A 17707-nucleotide genomic window follows, 5' to 3' on the forward strand; every position below is an offset into this window, starting at 1 on the left:
CCATTGATGGAAATACGTTCAATGGCAAAGTTCTTCCTTCACCAATCACACTTTGGGAAATATTGTATCATTGCCTTTCATCATAGAGAGAACTTTATTTTACTATTTAATTGTATATTTGATATTAGCCTTGACAAACTTTAATTCTCAAAGATAAGTTGGTTTCAAATTAACTAACATCATTAGAAATTTTTAACATAAGTTGATTTACAAATTAACTTTGGAAGAATGTGTTTTCAATCAAAGCCAAGAGCACCTTTTATCAAGAGCTAAAAGTCCTACGTGTACTCTTTTATAAGCCAAGAGTACTTTGACAATGGATCAAAACTATAGGGAGCAAAGTGAGAATTTCAAAACTCTAAGCGGCATTTTGAAAATGCCAAATAAAATTTTCTAACGGCACAATTTTATTTTATTTTTATTTCAATCAGCCCTCTAATTTATTTCATATCAATCAGTTCCATGTTAGAGGAATATGTTCTTCAGATGAACATATAAATCTTTGAATATGTTCTTGGTGATCTTTCTTTTAATCACACAAGTCAACTTGGCTATCTAGAAAGGAAAAAAAAACTCTTCTAACCACAAAACAAGTAGGAATCAACAATCAATCAACGAATGAATTATATTTTAGCTTCCTCCATACACTATCAATTATCTCAAAACTTTTTAAATCTATCCCCACAAATATGATACAGTGATAAAGTACTCAGAAGAATAATAAAAAATAAGATTTAATTCTAAATGAGATAAATATCTATATACTTTTGCCTAATGCTGTGCCTCTGAAAGCTGAACCAGAAAAATTAGAGTCAGAGTCAGGACTGTATAACATGTCATTCATACCCAGAGTGGCAGCAGTGTGGTGAGGATGAGATTCCTCTCTTGCTTGCGCTCCACCATCCAGTGTGACCTCCAAGGTCCTACACAGATATGCTTATGCTTTCCTCAGCTGCAATGATGAGGACAAATAATTGTAGGGTTGACAGTGCGAGGTCCTGTAGGTAGGCGGAATTGCTCTTTCTCTACTTACTTTTTCCAAGAAAACCAGTACCTTTATCCCACGGTAGCAGAGAGAAGATGATGGTGGTGGTGGTCGCTCTGCAGTGCTTTGTTTGTGCTGGGAACTTTACTTTACGTAGACAACTATTGCAAAGTTTGATTTTCATCATAACTTGAGGCCTATAAAAAGGGTGCATCTCGCTCCACCATGATCACACTTCTCTCAACATTTGTTCAGGCAAACTAAACTCTTCTCTCTACTAGCGACGAGATGTCTTGCTGCAATGGAAACTGTGGCTGTGGCGCGGGCTGCAAGTGCGGCAGTGGCTGCAACGGGTACGAGTTCTAAGTCATCTGAAAAAGAAGGCTTTAGTAATTAGTTTTCACCTGCTCTTTCTGATCCTGATGACTTTGGGGAGTGCAGGTGCGGCATGTACCCGGACATGACTGGGGAGACTGCTGCAGCGGTGGTCCACGAGGGGTCTCGATCTCTATCCCTCTCTTTCTTTCTCTCTTTCATTCTTTCTCACTATAAAGAAAGAGCGCAGGCATGATGTTTGTGGTAATGCTGCAGGAGGAGCATGGAGATGGCGATGTCTGGGTCTGAAGGCGGAAACTGTGACTGCACCAAGTGCCAATGCGGCAGCAGCTGCAGCTGCGCTTGCTGCGACTGCACCTGATCGGCACTAGCCGACGTAACCCATGCTCTCTCCTCTCCTTCCCTTCAGCTAGCTACTTGGAAAGAGAGAGCATGGAAATACTTAAATAAAGAGAGGACGTGCCTGTGCTAATCACTATACCATGTAATATATTGTCCGTCCTGCTCCATTAATTAAGTGCCACTATTATCGTATGAATATGTCTGCGTGGTATGGTATGGCTTTTCTTAACTAGCATTTTCTTGCACTAATCATCACTAATGCCAACTTAGACTAGGTAAAGCCTGCTGAGATGATTTCAGTGTGCTGTGATTCTTTGACATCACCCTTTTATAAGAATTAGTTTATCATCTACAATTAACTAAAGCACAATTGGGCGACTAAAGGTATAATTGGTGCAAACCTCTTACAATTCCAACCTTAGAATATTTACAAATAACATTTCTCAAAAAATATTGAAGTGCAAAGCTCAAGTAAAGAGAGACTTCTAACTTTATCAAGCTCTTAGAAGCTTTGAACACTTTTAGCATTTTCTTAGAGGAATTTCAGGAATATTTTTGTTCAACCTTTTTAGGCTCAAAACTCTCCATGACTTATGCAAGAAGACCTCCAACATCTACAATTTTGTCTGACTTTTATCAATTGAAATTACTGTCCAATCGACTGAATCCACAAATGTTATCATTGAAAATCAACATTTATATTGTCAATTGACTGGATTTCCCTTCTAGTTGATTTACTCAAGCCAGACCACATTTTTCGTGATGAAATTATTGTGATGAAATTGCTAAAACTTTTACTTATTTCACCCTCCTCTTGCCAGACCACATTTTTCGTACAGGTATGATTTACCAAACATAATTGTTAGATTTACTAATTAGATGATGTACACATGAACCAGAAATTATCTTGAATTATAGTAAAGAACAGTCAATGTTTTAGTTTGATTTCACTATCACATTCATCACGGTAATTTGAAATTTTCTAATTTATTTATGAAGTTTGCGCTCAGAGTTCAAATCCGTCCAACTCTTAGAAGTTAAGCTGCCTAGACAATGGATCAACAATGACGATATAGTTTTTTCTTGAGAATATTCTATCTGAAAGAGTTATTAACTGTTTCCCAGATAGACCTCAATTATCTTTACTTACCAACTAATTTCAAAGTCCATGATAATAAGGTGCAGACAACAAGCATTAAAGATTTGATAATTAAGAATTTAGTGTGAAGATGAATTACACTGATTTGTGTATACACTAACAATGCACAAGGCTATGGAACAAGAATTTATCGCAAACAACTTAAGCACAATCATCCAACTCAGTTGCAGAACGAACATAATTCAGTAGGAAACTTAGCAAGCAGAAACCCCTAGTGCACAGGAGGGAAGAATTGAACACGATATGCATCAAAGATGACAACTAAGATGCAAACCTTTGATTATCAATCAGGATCATTGTGGTCGGTCGCTGTAATCGGTTCCGATAATATATGGTATACCAGTAATTGTTCCATATCTGCAAAAGTGGGCAGCTACACATTAAGAAGGTCCCTTGTTGGGTGTCTATGGTATAGTTTTGACATCTAGCAACAAGTTGAAAACATTGTGACCTTAAAAATCCAACCTGGTTTGCAGTAGAACAGTTCATCATTTTATCCTTCGGTATAAAAGATAGCAAGAAAAACTTGCACTGATCTTTATCAGGAGGTTTTCCTTCTTTTGGATGAGTTGATCTTCAGCCCATACTTCTTCCTTTTCTTTGCTTCATTCTTGTATGACACTCCAACCCATGAGGGTTGATCCTTCAGCCCAAAACTTCTTGCCACATGACCCAAATGGAGTTTTTTTACCAAAAAAATTCGTTTCAGCTCACCTCTATGAGCAGTGTATGCACGAACCCAGGAACAAAATGCATTCTTTGCTAACTTATTCAGCTTAGCCTAAAAAATTTTAAAAAGAAAAGTAGAAATCAGAAAGAGTAAAACAATTCACAAAGAAAAGCTCATGTTGTAGTGAGAAATAAATTCTATTTTAACCAGAAAGATGGTGAACGAGTCTATGAAAAAGTAAAAATGCATCAGAAACAAAGTAAAGCAAACATTTACGGAAAATGATTTAGATGATGAGGTGCAAGTAGAGCAATCATATTAACAATTTTTTAAACAATTCATTCCAAGATCTCCACAATAGAACAGTTCTCCATGATCTATGTACCCAAGCCCACATAGTTGGAACTAATAAAGATTGATGATGATGACTTTGTTTCTGAAAAACAGCTAGTGCCTAAGTTAAATTGATGACTTCATTTCTGGAAAGAAAAAAAAACTAGTACTTAAGTTAAATAATGGTCTATTGCTTTTATCTTTTCAAATTAATGATTATCTAACTAGTAAATTACCAAAGACAGTGACAGATATGCAATATGTTCAGAAAAAAGGTAAAACATGATGCAAGATAGTGCAATTGTCTTTTAACAAATAATCCATTCAAAAATCAATACCAGAATTATTCTTTTATCAAATTTTAAAGAAAAGTTGTTTACGACAAATGAACAACTATTACCTCAGTGGAAATGAAGGTTTCCAGAGCCTTCTGCAGAAACAATACCCAAGGATGTGTTTCTAAAGAGATGGACTTCTTGTAAAAATTCTTGCCATGTAATGCAAATCCATCTAGACACCTTTGAATTTGATATTCTTCCAGTTTAACTCCATGCTGTTGCAAATCATGTAAATAATCCATTTCAACGGGCTGAAGAAATAGCAAAGCTTCACCTTTCTCCCTCAATCGTGCTGTTCTTCCAACCCTACAAAAGAAAAGATGATAGAAATGCATTAGTGACTGATAATTTATTCCATAGCAAACAACTAAAAAATATCTCCAATACCTGTGCACGTATTCAGAAGCTTCGCCTGGCGAATCATATTGGATAATACACCTGACCTTAGGAAAGTCCAAACCCCTAGCAGCAACATCTGTACACAATAATAGTGCTTTCTTTTCAACATTAAATCCTTGAAATGCTTTTCTGCGATCATCATGTTCCATATTCCCATGCAAATGGAAGGTCCTACAACTGACAAACTTTTGCTCTTTCACTTCTTGAAGTGGACTAGGAGACCATTTAAACTCATTTATAAGAGTATAATGGAAATCCACAGCATCACATGTTGAAAAAAAAACAACAATCTGCAAAATGATCCTGTAAGCAAACACTGCAACATAAACTGAACAATACAAACAACAATCATTGAAAGAAGACCAATAATCATGCACATTCACACTGCAACATAGCATCTTACAAAAAAATATATCAGCACTAAAGTCACCTTCTGGGAGGTTTTTCCTTCAAATAAAGACCTTAGGATGGAGAGAAGAATCACAAGTCTTGAACCACTAGGGACTACATGGAGCACCAAACAATTAGATTTTGAAATAAGCAAATTTACAGTTGAGACGATAAGAAGTGGATTATGTCGGAAGCATACCTCTGATATATTTTTGAACTAATTGAGAAGGTAGGTTATAATTTTCAACTGTCTGACTTGAAAGTCCATTATGGATTTTCAAATCTCCATCAATAACATATGCTGAAGTGACATTACCAACTGAAAGTGTGTGCGCCATGTGAGAATTATTCTGATCCATGCCAATCATGATTGGATTCTCTAAGCTGATATTGGCTAAATGATTCACCTTTTCATTCAAGGTTGCTGAAAGAAGCAAGTTCTGCCGGGAACATTTGACAGAGTTGGAAATTTTTCCCTTTAAGGGGATATGATTGATTTGTCTTGAACCCAAAATATCTAGAATCTCCTCTACTGCTTTTCCAAATCCCAGTTCAAGAATCCTGTTTGTGAAGGAGTCAAAACAGAAAACAGTTATGGATAGTGGGAGTAGAGTGAAGCAGGATTTCTTGTGCAAATATTTACAGAAAGTTAAAGGAACAATCAGGTTTGTGAGTCATTAGCAATGCTGAATAAAACTTGAAATACAAATATTAACAAAGATTTACATGGGTTGCTAAAGCAGAATTTGTACCTGTCTGCTTCATCAAAGACTATCCAGCGTAATTTTGTGTGTTCAAATGATGATGTATTCTTTAAGTGATCCAGCAGACGCCCAGGGGTCGCAATTAGAATGGATATTCCTGCTCATATCATATCAACCACAATTACTGGCAGAATCCAGTATTTGAATATCAACATTATTTTTCAAATATAAATATACATGGGTATATAAATGAGTCACAGGTAGTGACTGAAGAAGCCACTTTTAGTACACACATAATGACTCACATCTTCATACTCCAGCATCAAATTGAACATTTCTACAATAATGAAATTACAACTTCAACATGTGAAATCTCCTTCAGTAAGATAAAAAGGTATTATTAACCTATTTGGCAAAACCAAATAAGTAATCAGTTAAAGCACCAAAATAGATTTGATTGCCCAGAAATTTCATGCATACAAAACATAAATTACTCTGTGCAATCCCAAAAACCAATGATAATAATTAGAACACGGGGAAAAAAATCATACCTTTGCGCAACCTGGCCTTCTCTTTTGCCCTGTTCTCCCCGCCCATGATATAACCTGGAACTATCCAATGAAAACAGTGCAGCAATTTCTGCAGAATTTCATAAACCTGCATACAAAGCTCTCTCGTTGGTACAAGTACCAACGCTGTTATCATGTCAGTCAATTAATCAAGGGAAAAAGAACTAGAATATCCCCAACTCATCATTTTTCATTTAGAAGCAAAAAACATTGGAAACGGACATAATAAGGGAAAAATCATGAAGCGAAGAAATCGTTGTACCATATGTTCCGTCAGAACGCTGAATTCGAGGCTCATACGTCTGAAGGAGATGGACAATCGGCGCGAGGTACACGATTGTCTTGCCAGTTCCAGTGGCGGCATTAACAAGTCTAGTATTTTCGAGTAAAGGAAAACCAAGGAGAACAGAAAAATTATCTCAACAGATGCTGAAAACGGATCAAAAGAAGCGCCGAGCAGGATACGAATGCCGACCAGAGATTACAACTGGAATCGCCTGCGCCTGAATCTTCGTGGGAACCTCAAACCCCATTTTATCTGCCAAGGAACAGATCATCAGTAAGCATACGGAAGATGGGGATGAGATGGGAGGAAGAGAAAAGATAGGGACCCCGGAGGTGTTGGCACAGCGTAGGATGGAGGCCAAGGTCGTCAAAAGAACACGAGGCGAAGAGACCTCCGGCGGCTTGCGGCTTCTGTTCTCCTGCTTCCATGCCGCTGTTCCTCTGCGCCTTCGGTAAGCCTAGGGTTTGCACAGACGCAAAACCCTCGTCGAGAAGCTCCTGAATAAACATACGTGGCGTTTACATTATTATTTATTGCTAAACCAATTGTAGCGACTTCATACGTGTGTCTAATAATATTTTTAAAGTACATTTATTTGATATAATTTATCAAAATTACATTTAACTTTTAAAAAATGCACTTAATTTTTAAAATACCCTTTCGACTAAGTAATAAGGCGTCTACCACACTCTGCATAGTATAATGGCAAGATATTCAATAAATTAATTGAGTATTTATAATTCAAATTTTAACTACAATGTACTATGAAGTATAAAAAATATGAGATGTTAATTGTTCAACGAGAAATTACTTATATTTTTAAATTTATCTGATAAATAAATTAAATAGAAGGTCATTCATCTTCAAAATTAGTTAAATAGGTAAGAATCAATTACTAGAGCTATAATCCATTTAAAATCTCTCATCTTGATGGATTGAAAAATCTCTAAACTAATTCAATCTAAAATGGATTACGGGTTACATGGGCTAGTCCATCAAAAAGTAGAAAAATCTTTATAATTTATTAAATTTGATTATTTCAGAAATAAATATTTTAAAAAAACTCTAACAAAATTTTAAATTCTTGATTTTTATACTTATATATATTAATCAAATCAATTGATAAAAAAAAACACAACTTTCACTACTAAAATGTATATATCATCATAAATCTATAATCTAATTTTAGAAGAAAAAATCATTTTTCAATCCACGAGTCAACCTATGTATGTCATAACCCAACTCACTTGGATCCGCAACTTGCACAGGGTTAACCCGTTTAGGCTTGCTTTTAAATGGATTGATAAAAATTTAATTCATCCTGCTTAAATTATTTGACAAAACAGGACAAGTCAACTCGACGAGTTCAACTTAAATTGATAGCTCTATTAATGGCATAACTGAGTCATCAGATTAAGATAGATGGATCATGTTCATCCAGATGAAAAGAAATAAGTACTCCATCGGATGGCACAATTGTAGTTGTTAAATTCAAAATTGATGACTTAGATACATCTAATAAAGGGACAGAGTCAAATCTAATTGAACCAAAAAGTCTCTAACCTTTTACATAGTATAAATAAGCTCTCTCTTTAAAATTCATTCATTCAAATTAAAATAGCATTTCATACTTACATTTTAAAGAATTCGAGAAGCTTCTTCAATTTGAAGGTCATGTGATTTATAGTGCTACTATCACAAGATAAAATTATTGTATCTTGAGAGACAATTATTGTATTACGTGAGCATCATGTGGAAGATAAATTCATCTTAAAAAAATAAATCCAACTCTAATCCTGACTTTACTTAAACAGTGTTATATTGTCATTTTGTCCAAGCTCAGATTGCACCACCTTCATCGATACAACAAAAAAATTTGAAAGCTTCCCATAGAGTACTCTTTGGATGATGATAACTAGTAAATGATAATGGTCAAATGCTCCTTCTGTTCATCATATCACAATAAAAGAAATTTCTTAGTTCAAAGTCAACATAAAGTCAGACGGTGTTAGTCTAATCCCGAGGAGGACCTCTGATGCTTAGTCATACAAGAATAGAAAATAGTAAAAAAATAACAGAAATGATATAAAGAATGTAATAGAAAATGAGCACGGTGAATATGTGGGAATTGATATGAGTTCCTTTTTCTCTGAATAATCATCTTTTTTAATTTTTTTATAATGATATTTTTTATGGCATTTAGAATATTCTTTATGATATTAATATTTTTCTTCTAGGATGGGATTGTCGTTAGGATAATTTATCAAACTTTCATAAATACTTAGAAAGTATATATACCTAATTTTTATATCTATCAAAGGGATATTTATTTTTTAAAATACTTTTTGTTCTTAATTAAAAAATATAAAATTATTAAAAAGATTGTGGATCAATTTCGTCATTAGCTAGAAGCTAAGCATAAAGGCACAACAACCGTTTATTAAAAGGACACATCACGAAGAGTTCTCTAAAAAAAATATAAATCCTAGTAATTCCAGCCAACGGGCGCCGTTTAGAAAAGGACACAAGATCACGAAGAGTTCTCTAGATCAAACGGCTTGTAGCTTTTGTTCTCCCTCTTCTTCGCTTTCGCTTAATTCGATCGATCGGCTATGATTTGCATAATTAAACACAAAACCCACCCTCAAAAGAACCAATTAGAAGCATAAATAAATACAAGACAAATTAAAGAGACATCCAATACCTTGTAAGATGCACTTTTTTTTTAATAAAAGATGGAATTTATCATCCAATGATTTCCACGATATGAATATGCTCCTATATTTATGAAAGCCCAATTTTAATTTGTCGTAGCCATAATCAAAGAATTTCATACTCATTTGATTAACCTACTTTCTTTTTTTGTTTCATTTGATTAACCTACTTTCCAATTTTTCCCTTCCTTCTTCCCAAAGTGGCTTCGTAAATACGTATCCAATACGTACGAAGAAAAGTATGCGAAAAGAAGGAACTCGTCCCTTAATTTTTGTCAGATCACTCTACTCCCTCCATGCACTTGCAGTAGTTTCACTGTCCGATAAGATTTCTTCTACAATAGCCGTGGAGAGTGAGAGAGAGTGTGTGTGTGTGTGAATGCTTGTAGGAAACGCAACATGTCCTCTTACAAGGCGACAGGAGGGAGAGGCAGCTGCAGTCCTTTTCCCATTTTCCTCCTCGCCTTGGGCTCCTCCCCGTTTCCTTTTTAGGGAAGCCTTCTCTTTTCTGCTGCCCCTCCACACATCTCTAATTTCTTCTTCTTCTTCTTCTTCTTCTCATGCCAATAACAATTAACAAAGTGAGATTACATGATATGTTACAAAGTGAGCAAGCTCAGAAGGCAGCAAAAGTCTTGGCTTTTTGAGACGCTCGGATTGCGATGTATAACTGTTCCTCCTCTCTCTCTCTCTCACTCTCGCTCTGTGGGTTAATTAATTCACATCGCCTACTACTAGTCTACCATACTCACCCTTGCCCTTCGGCCTATATATTCTCCCACCCCTCTGCAACCTCCTCCTCCCTTCTTCTTCTTCCCAGACTCTCATCGTCAGTGTTCAGGTTGCTGCCTCAGAAGAGCGAGGAGATCGAAGACGCTGCGCGGCCATTGTTTGCTGGTGTGGCACCATCAAGATTCACAAGCTCACGCTTAATGATCGATCTCTTCCATTTGCTAGCTCCTCGTTTTGAGAATCTTGATGATGCTGCATCGGCACTCAAATGGCTATGTATTTTTATCCAGTCACAGACTGCATGCAGCTTCACACTCAAATGGTATACGTATACAAACACATTATTATTGTTTTCCCCTTTAGTTTAGATAATACATATATAGAAGTATTATCTCTGTAAATTCGAGCGAGCAAAAACGTTGCACTTGGTTCCATGCATATATGCCACTATGATTCATGCATGGACTTGGAGGGTCCTTTCCTTTCCTGTGACCTCTGCTGGAGACGTATAGCAGCTTTTTATTTTATTGGACGGTGGTGGTGTCATTCTTCACTCCTCCGTACTGCAGAATCATATCGACTAAGTTCACTTTTTTAATTTCCAAAATATTTTACTCTCTCAACATTAATTAGATCATTGTTATTATTATCGTTATAATTAAGTACCAGCTGGGCCTGGGATTAGTTTTATTTTATGGCTTAGTCATGAGGGAGCTGCTAATTAATAATCTCCAACACTTTGCCTTGCATAAATGTTTTAGGATGCATTTCATTCGAGTACTTAAAGAAACAGTGTAGAGATTTAAAAGAAGAAAATGGATGTTAGTAAAATAATAGAATAATATTATATATTATGTTAGGTTTGGGAAGGAAAAAATTGTGAATTTTACTTCCAAGCAATAAAAATGAGAAAGAAAAAATATAATAATTTTTTTAAATAAAAAAATTAACCTGATAATAGTTCATAATTTTATTTCTTGCCAAATTACTTTTTTTTCGCTTTTTCATCCTAATATATTGTCAATAAATTATCGGATGAATTTTTTTAATGGGTGATAGTCTAAGAATGCTAGATTGATAAGTTTGTGTATTGTGAACGCTTCCTGATTTACTTTGATTACCGATGAAAATCTTCCTTTTAAGATTAGTCAATCTAAGGGATCGAATAGTCGGTGCTGACTAACAAAAAAATCACATCAAATCCAAACTCATTTAAAGTCTTACCCCTCCAACCCAAACTAATTTTCTTAGAACCATTATAACCTTTGAAAAATAATATATATATATATATATATATATATACACACTAGTAAAAGTGCAAAACTCTATCCTGTCCCAGACGTCATCTCGCCTCGCCGCTGCCTCATCTTCGCTAGCTTTTGAATTGTCTATAAAGAAATTCTCTCGAGAGATTGATAGTTCGACAGATAACAACTCGACAATCCTTGATCTCCAAGCTCAAATGTCATCAGTCCAATATCGGCAATCTTTGATCTTCATTCTCTAAGATCCTATTTGAGCTGCTTTTTTTTTTTATTTCCTTTTTTTTAATGTTTGTGGTTTGCACTTTTTTTTTCTCCTAGAATTTGACCAATTGATATTTTTGAATTGAGTTCTAGAGTTTTGTTGTTGTATTTTTTTTTATTTGATTCTGAAATTAAAATTGTTGATATTTTAAGTGTGAACTATACAGTCTTTCTTTATATAAGATTGTGTATTCATATAAATTATGTAAATTAGATCGTATATTTTCAAATGTTAATTAAAATTTATTAAGCCCTCGATCTAATAATTTCACAAATATAAAATATTTTAATATTTATTCTTTAATAATATTCATCGCCTCTCTTTTAATGCTCAATGTATTCTTCGAGAAGATATATTTTAGAAATTAGAATAGTTAAGTTCAGATTTTTTTTTTTGATTGAGATATAGTGCCAACATTAACATTACGCTGTTATCAATTTTTTTTTTATGTTTGATTCATTTTTTGTGTTGTGCTAAATATTATTTGGTGTGGATTATGAATTATGATTAAATACTAATATGAACCCCCACTTGTTTACAATTATTATGTCTCTAAATTAAATATTCTATATTGACGATGATAATAATAATAAGATGTTTTTATGCAGCCGAAGTCGAAGCAAGATCTAGATACAAAATTTTAAATGACAGGTGTCATTCTATATGATTGTAACCAATGCATACTTGAACCGCGGGGTGATCGATCGGGATGTTACAATTGTTGTTGCATAAATTAAAACTAATATGTTGAGGATCTTTTCAATTCCACATGAATATATATTCACAGGATTACTAACCACAAGAACCACTCAGTAATTGCAATACGATATACCTTTCTTTAAAAGATCTTATCAAATACATAAAAGTACCCAATAGAGGTGCGATACCGACTGATCTACCATATAGACTTCTATTATTCATGGCTCGATGGCATCACCTTTTGTATATGCATCCTCTACTGTGTTTTTGTAGGTGTAGAACTTTGCAATCACTAGATACACAAGAAAGTTCAGAACACTGAGAATTGCCAAAAGCCAGAAGAAGTAATCCAGGTGGCCTTGATTCAGATTGTCAGGAATCCATCCGAGTTTTCCGTTCTTTGTAGTAATGGATGTGACAATCGTAACGAGTAAGGTACTCAGGTAGTTTCCGAGTGCCACTGTGGTAAGCGAGAGGGCTGAGCACATGCTCCGCATTGCGTCAGGTGCTTGGTCATAGAAGAACTCTAGTTGCCCAATGAAGGTGAACACTTCAGCAGCCCCTATGATGAAGTATTGAGGCACTTGCCAGAATATTGAGATGGGAACATAGCCATCTTTGTCATTGTACAAGTTGTGCCGTGCCACAACTCTCAGCCTAACAACCTCGAGAATGCCAGCTGCTAACATTGAAAAGATGGAGATCACAAGACCAATGCCCATGCGCGTCAGCTGGGTGAAGCCGCGCTCACGGCCAGTGAATTTCCGAACAAATGGTACTAAAAAACGATCATAAATTGGAACCCACACAATTACGCTGATGGTATCGAAGATGGAGAGGGAAGCCGATGGTATCTTGAAGTGGGGGCCCATATGGGGATCCAGAGTGTTGCCTTGGAGGACAAACATGGTGCTCATCTGGCTGTAGACAGTTGAGAAAATAATGCCACTTGCCCATATAGGAAGAAGTCGGAGAACACTCTTCAGCTCCTCAACTTGGGTGACTGTACAAAGCCTCCATGGATTCGCTGGACCCTTGTGCTTATCTTCTTCAGTCTCTACCGCAGCCTTGTCGAGGAAGCTGAACAAGGAAATTTTTAAAAAAAAATGCAAACATAGGATGCTTATTAAGGAAAATTAATTCGGGTAAATGAACAACTTTCCTAACAAGAAATGGGAAAAGAAGTACAAAGTATAGAGATCCAGACATTGAAGAAAGAAGTAATAATCAGTTTGTGAAAGTCTAATCAAACTTGCTCAACTCAGGCACTGTAGGATTAACGTACAATCATTATACTTCAAAACAGCCAAATTAAGTATTTCCGTAGTAGTCATCCTGTTTTCTGCTACCTTAGGTTGTGTATATATCAGATTAGGATTGTGGCAAAATTAAAAAAGTTGTAATATTTAAATATATTAGTGGCAAAAACTTGTTCATAAATTTGCAGGATTGTGGTTCCCTTACCGCAAACATAATTCATTTAGTTATTAGTCTATACAATATTGTCGGCATCTTGTGATGCATTTCTACACAACATAAGGCCATCATCTTTGATTCAAGTAAACAACTATCTTGTGCAATCTATAATTTGTCTCATGGATTATGTTACAGATCACGAGTTCTAGAAACGTGAAAGATTATATACAATTTTTAATTAGCATGGCCTATGAAACAATTGCAATGAAACAGTAACACATTCTCTTGTATCCCAGAACAGATAACATTATGTAGGAATCAGAGAGAATCAAACAATTGGAAAATTTCCACTCATTCAAAGGACTATTTAGAGAAGGTTTTCAAGATTCAGGAACTTTTCTTCATGCATTCTATCATAAATAGAGATGTCTAACTTATTGATTTATCAAGTCTAGAACAGAAAGGTAACAGCTTAACAAATAGTTATTTTAATAAAAGCAAAAATAATAATGAAATTAACAATTCGATTGGAATCCCAAAGATAACTACTTAAATAAAAAAAATCAAGGGTTTGGAGCAACTATTAACTGTAGACAGGCATCATATCAATTCTGCATCTATTACAAGCAGAAAGAGTAGCAACAACAACTTCATCAATTCCATATTTATAACAAGCAGAAAGTGTTCTGGTGTACTCACGTTAATTGGTCTGTGTGTTTAAGCTTACGGCTACCTTGTATCACTGATTCTTTTACTGTAATTTCATATAAAAGTGACTTGTCAGCAGGTACCTCCACTCCTGCCTTCCTTACAGATGCAAAAATAACCTGAGCAATACGTGTAAGAGGACTTCCTCCAGGTTTTTGGTGCCTATACAATCTTGTGCCCAAGAAAAAGCTTATAACTGCAATGGCCATTGCCACTGCTGGGATTCCGAAACCCCATCCCCATCCAACATTCATCTGAATCCAAACTAGTACAGAAGCAGCAATCAGGGCTCCTATGTTAATGGAGAAGTAGAACCAATTGAAGAATGAACTTTTTCTCTTCTTCTCTGATTCATCAGATTCATCAAACTGATCGGCGCCAAAAGAAGAGACACATGGTTTGATACCTCCTGTCCCCAATGCAATAAGATAAAGTGCCAAAAAAACTGCTGCGGTTTGTGCTTTTGTTGGATTACAAACGCCATTACTGCAATGAGCTTTCAGACCTTTTACTGATGCCGTCATAGTAAGTAGTACCAAACCCTGTAGTGAAGTAAAAGATTAATGGTGTCTACTATATGTTTATCCAGAAGAATTTGAATTTCTTACCAATATATAGATCATCATGAAGCTGGAAATTGTCCAATATCTTCCTATGTAGGCATCAGCTATAAATGCCCCGAGAAGTGGCATAATATAGCAGGTACCAGACCAATTAGTGACATTGTTTGCAGCAGTAGCATTCCCTTGGTTGAGCCGATCTTTCATGAAGTTTACTAGATTGGTACTCATGCCATAGTATGCCAGCCTCTCGCAGCATTCATTTGCTGAGATAGGTATTTGGAGAAGTTAGTTAGATTATGCATACTACCCCTAGATGTTGTTACAGTAAATCAAGAAATGTACCAAGTATGTAGGGACAAGCCTTCCAATTTCCAGTTTCCTTCTTCAGGACTGGCTGACCATGGATATCTGTTGTCCCATCCTTGGTGTATTTATCTGTGTAGTCTTCCATGACCTGCTTTAAGGAAGTTGCTAAACTTTAGGCAATGATATTAATAACCTAAGATAATGTATCAATGTTGTCAAAAGCTCAGCTCATGGGGTTTACTACAAAAAAAAAGCATAGAGAAAAAGAAACTGGCAATCATCATACTTTTTTTTGTTATAAATATAAAATAGTGAACTTATCATAGTTCACCAACTTGTATTAATCTAAGATGACAAAAGAACATATAGGTTAGAGTAAAATGTTCTGCTATTACAACATAGCGTTGGCTTTTGGTGTGATAGGTTAGAGAAAAGTGCTCTGCAGTCAGGTTAATCTGCTATGAAAAATCCATCTATATCAGTTGTGCTCTCTGCTCTCCACCTTTGAGAAATAAAAATGGTCCTTTTTTTCCAAGTTCTGAACCCATGACCTTTGAAACAACATTCACATGTCTTTACCAGCATAGCAAGCTGGCACCTTCAACATTGCTTTTATTAATCCTTTCGATGTTTCCTTCCTTTACATATCATAGATGCATCTAGGTCGTTCTTCTGAATTTCTATTGGAGCATTTTATCAAGCTTCTACCCTTGTAACAAGTTCTAGCCCATGTTACAAAGTGATAGATTTCAATAAGAATAAATGATAACAAAGCAAAATATAAACTTCTTCAAACGGCAGAAGTATGCTACAAATCCAATTAACAATCCAACACAGCATCATCAATGACATAAATATCAAAGTAATTCACTTAACAAATCAGTGTGGACCTCAAATGCCAGAACCTCAACCTAGCAATCAGATAACAAAACCACCAACGCCTATGATACAACCCCCTGCATCATCTACATAAAGAATCAAACAGATTTCATAACAAAAATCAAATACACACACCAAGTGCGGATCCCCATTCGCATAACAACAAGTGCAGAAAATAGAAAAGGCATCAGGTGTTTTCTTTCAAAATCCAATCTTTAAGGGAAAGGGAGGCAGGGAAACCAAAGCGGTAGCTTAAAAGAGAAAAGGATCAACCAGTCCTTTCGAATTCACTAGAAATTAAACTGATGAATACCGGATTCACGCAGGAAAGACAGAAAAAAAAAATGCGAACACATAGACATACAGCTGATCGATTCTTCCTCGACTTCCAAGAACCAAGAAAGAAGGCGACGTAGCCTCCACAATTCACCGCTGCGGCGGAGTTCCCAGAGCTAGAGGAGCGAAAGTGTGGGGGGAGAATTTTAAGCGTCACGACTGAATGAACAAAGGCGACGAAAGCGACGAGCGCACCAGCCGGTGAGTTACACAGCTGTTTCAATCCTTGGTGTGCCGGATATATCGCCCGCTATTATCGGATCTCGTTACACGCAGCTGGGCTAACCAGAGTTTGTTAACCCCGGTTAAAATCGTTTCCATTGACGGCTGACTCTTTTGGTTGGACGACAAAGGATTGAAATGACTAAATGAAGAAGCGAGACACCCAAAGTCCACTGCTAGTTCTCAGTCATTGTCATGGAAAACGAAATGGAACGAGAGCAGCAAGTGCAGAGTAAACTGAAACGAATATTCAAAGAAGAAGAAGAAGAAGAAGAAGAAGAGAAGAATCTTACCATCTACCAATATGTTTCTGTCCGATGCAGACCTGCTGAGGAGAGCCAGAGCAGGAGTCAGAGCGGATACTTATAAGAGATGGAGGAAGCTTGCACGGTTGGCGTGTGTTGTTTTTTCCATGGCGACGGCCCACGGGGCCGTTGAAATGGGGGGGCTGCGTTCGTTCACACTGGTAAAAGGGATGGGAGGAGAAGGGGACAAAGCTGAGACGACACGCTGGCGAGTTGGAAGCGAGCGTACGCTAATTGTTTACACCGGCCGGCACGGAGACGGAGATGGCGATGTGGGTGGATGCCGTTCACACACAGCACAGCACAGTGTAGCACAGCACAGTGTGAAGCCTTTTTACCTTGGGCTACTTGTTTACTATTATGGACAAAGAAAGTAAACGATAAAATAATAATAATAATAATAATAATAATAATAATAATAATAATAGAACGATGTCACGTTCAATCGATCGGTCATATGATGTCCTCTTCTTTTGCAGCAAAAAAGATAGAATATAGAATCTGTCACTTTAATGGTCTTATACGATCAATCCCACGATCATTTATGAAAAGGTAAATCGAGAAACTGTACTTAGATCATGACACAAGAGGGTATTACCTGACTTCGTTAGAATTCAAATACTTGTCATTTTCTATAACTCTATTATATATGATGTCCTGAATGGTAACTAGGTTGCATATGCTTACGTTCAATCGATCAATCTGTCACCGCCACCCGATCCCAATCTAGTGGTTGAAAATAATAACAATTTCAGTAGCCAATCACATAATTTCTTAAATAAATGGCTA

At 36.1% G+C, this 17707-nt stretch overlaps 3 protein-coding genes across 4 annotated transcripts; 1 reads left to right on the forward strand and 2 right to left on the reverse strand.

Annotated features, from left to right (window-relative positions):
* Positions 1-1199: 1199 nt before the first annotated feature.
* Positions 1200-1855, forward strand: LOC141841402 (uncharacterized). The gene is made up of 3 exons (XM_074729571.1): positions 1200-1338; positions 1427-1483; positions 1577-1855. The coding sequence occupies exons 1-3, from the start codon at positions 1274-1276 to the stop codon at positions 1680-1682; spliced, it is 228 nt and encodes a 75-aa protein (XP_074585672.1). The 5' UTR covers positions 1200-1273; the 3' UTR covers positions 1683-1855.
* A 1082-nt stretch (positions 1856-2937) lies between these two features.
* On the reverse strand, positions 2938-6991 carry LOC141839834 (DEAD-box ATP-dependent RNA helicase 17). Its single transcript, XM_074727670.1, has 11 exons — positions 6837-6991; positions 6691-6763; positions 6488-6597; positions 6208-6351; positions 5705-5813; positions 5152-5513; positions 4993-5066; positions 4551-4852; positions 4226-4469; positions 3288-3603; positions 2938-3179 (listed from the first exon to the last, which is right to left on the reverse strand). The coding sequence occupies exons 1-10, from the start codon at positions 6937-6939 to the stop codon at positions 3364-3366; spliced, it is 1761 nt and encodes a 586-aa protein (XP_074583771.1). The 5' UTR covers positions 6940-6991; the 3' UTR covers positions 2938-3179; positions 3288-3363.
* Positions 6992-12297: 5306 nt separating this feature from the next.
* Positions 12298-16937, reverse strand: LOC141838981 (protein NRT1/ PTR FAMILY 8.1-like). 2 transcript variants are annotated; one of them, XM_074726619.1, is made up of 5 exons: positions 16907-16937; positions 15213-15324; positions 14916-15133; positions 14299-14849; positions 12298-13263 (listed from the first exon to the last, which is right to left on the reverse strand). In XM_074726619.1, exons 1-5 carry the CDS (start codon positions 16907-16909, stop codon positions 12402-12404), a joined length of 1746 nt encoding a protein of 581 aa, XP_074582720.1. In that variant the 5' UTR covers positions 16910-16937; the 3' UTR covers positions 12298-12401. The 2 variants fall into 2 exon arrangements, with proteins under 2 accessions (XP_074582720.1, XP_074582721.1); XM_074726620.1 differs by lacking the exon at positions 16907-16937 and adding an exon at positions 16420-16868.
* Between the last annotated feature and the right edge of the window lie 770 nt (positions 16938-17707).

The sequence above is a fragment of the Curcuma longa genome, chromosome 11, assembly GCF_044706935.1.
Source record: "Curcuma longa cultivar G26 ecotype Majalengka, Jawa Barat chromosome 11, ITB_CL_G26_1.1, whole genome shotgun sequence".
Classification (NCBI taxonomy): domain Eukaryota; kingdom Viridiplantae; phylum Streptophyta; class Magnoliopsida; order Zingiberales; family Zingiberaceae; genus Curcuma; species Curcuma longa.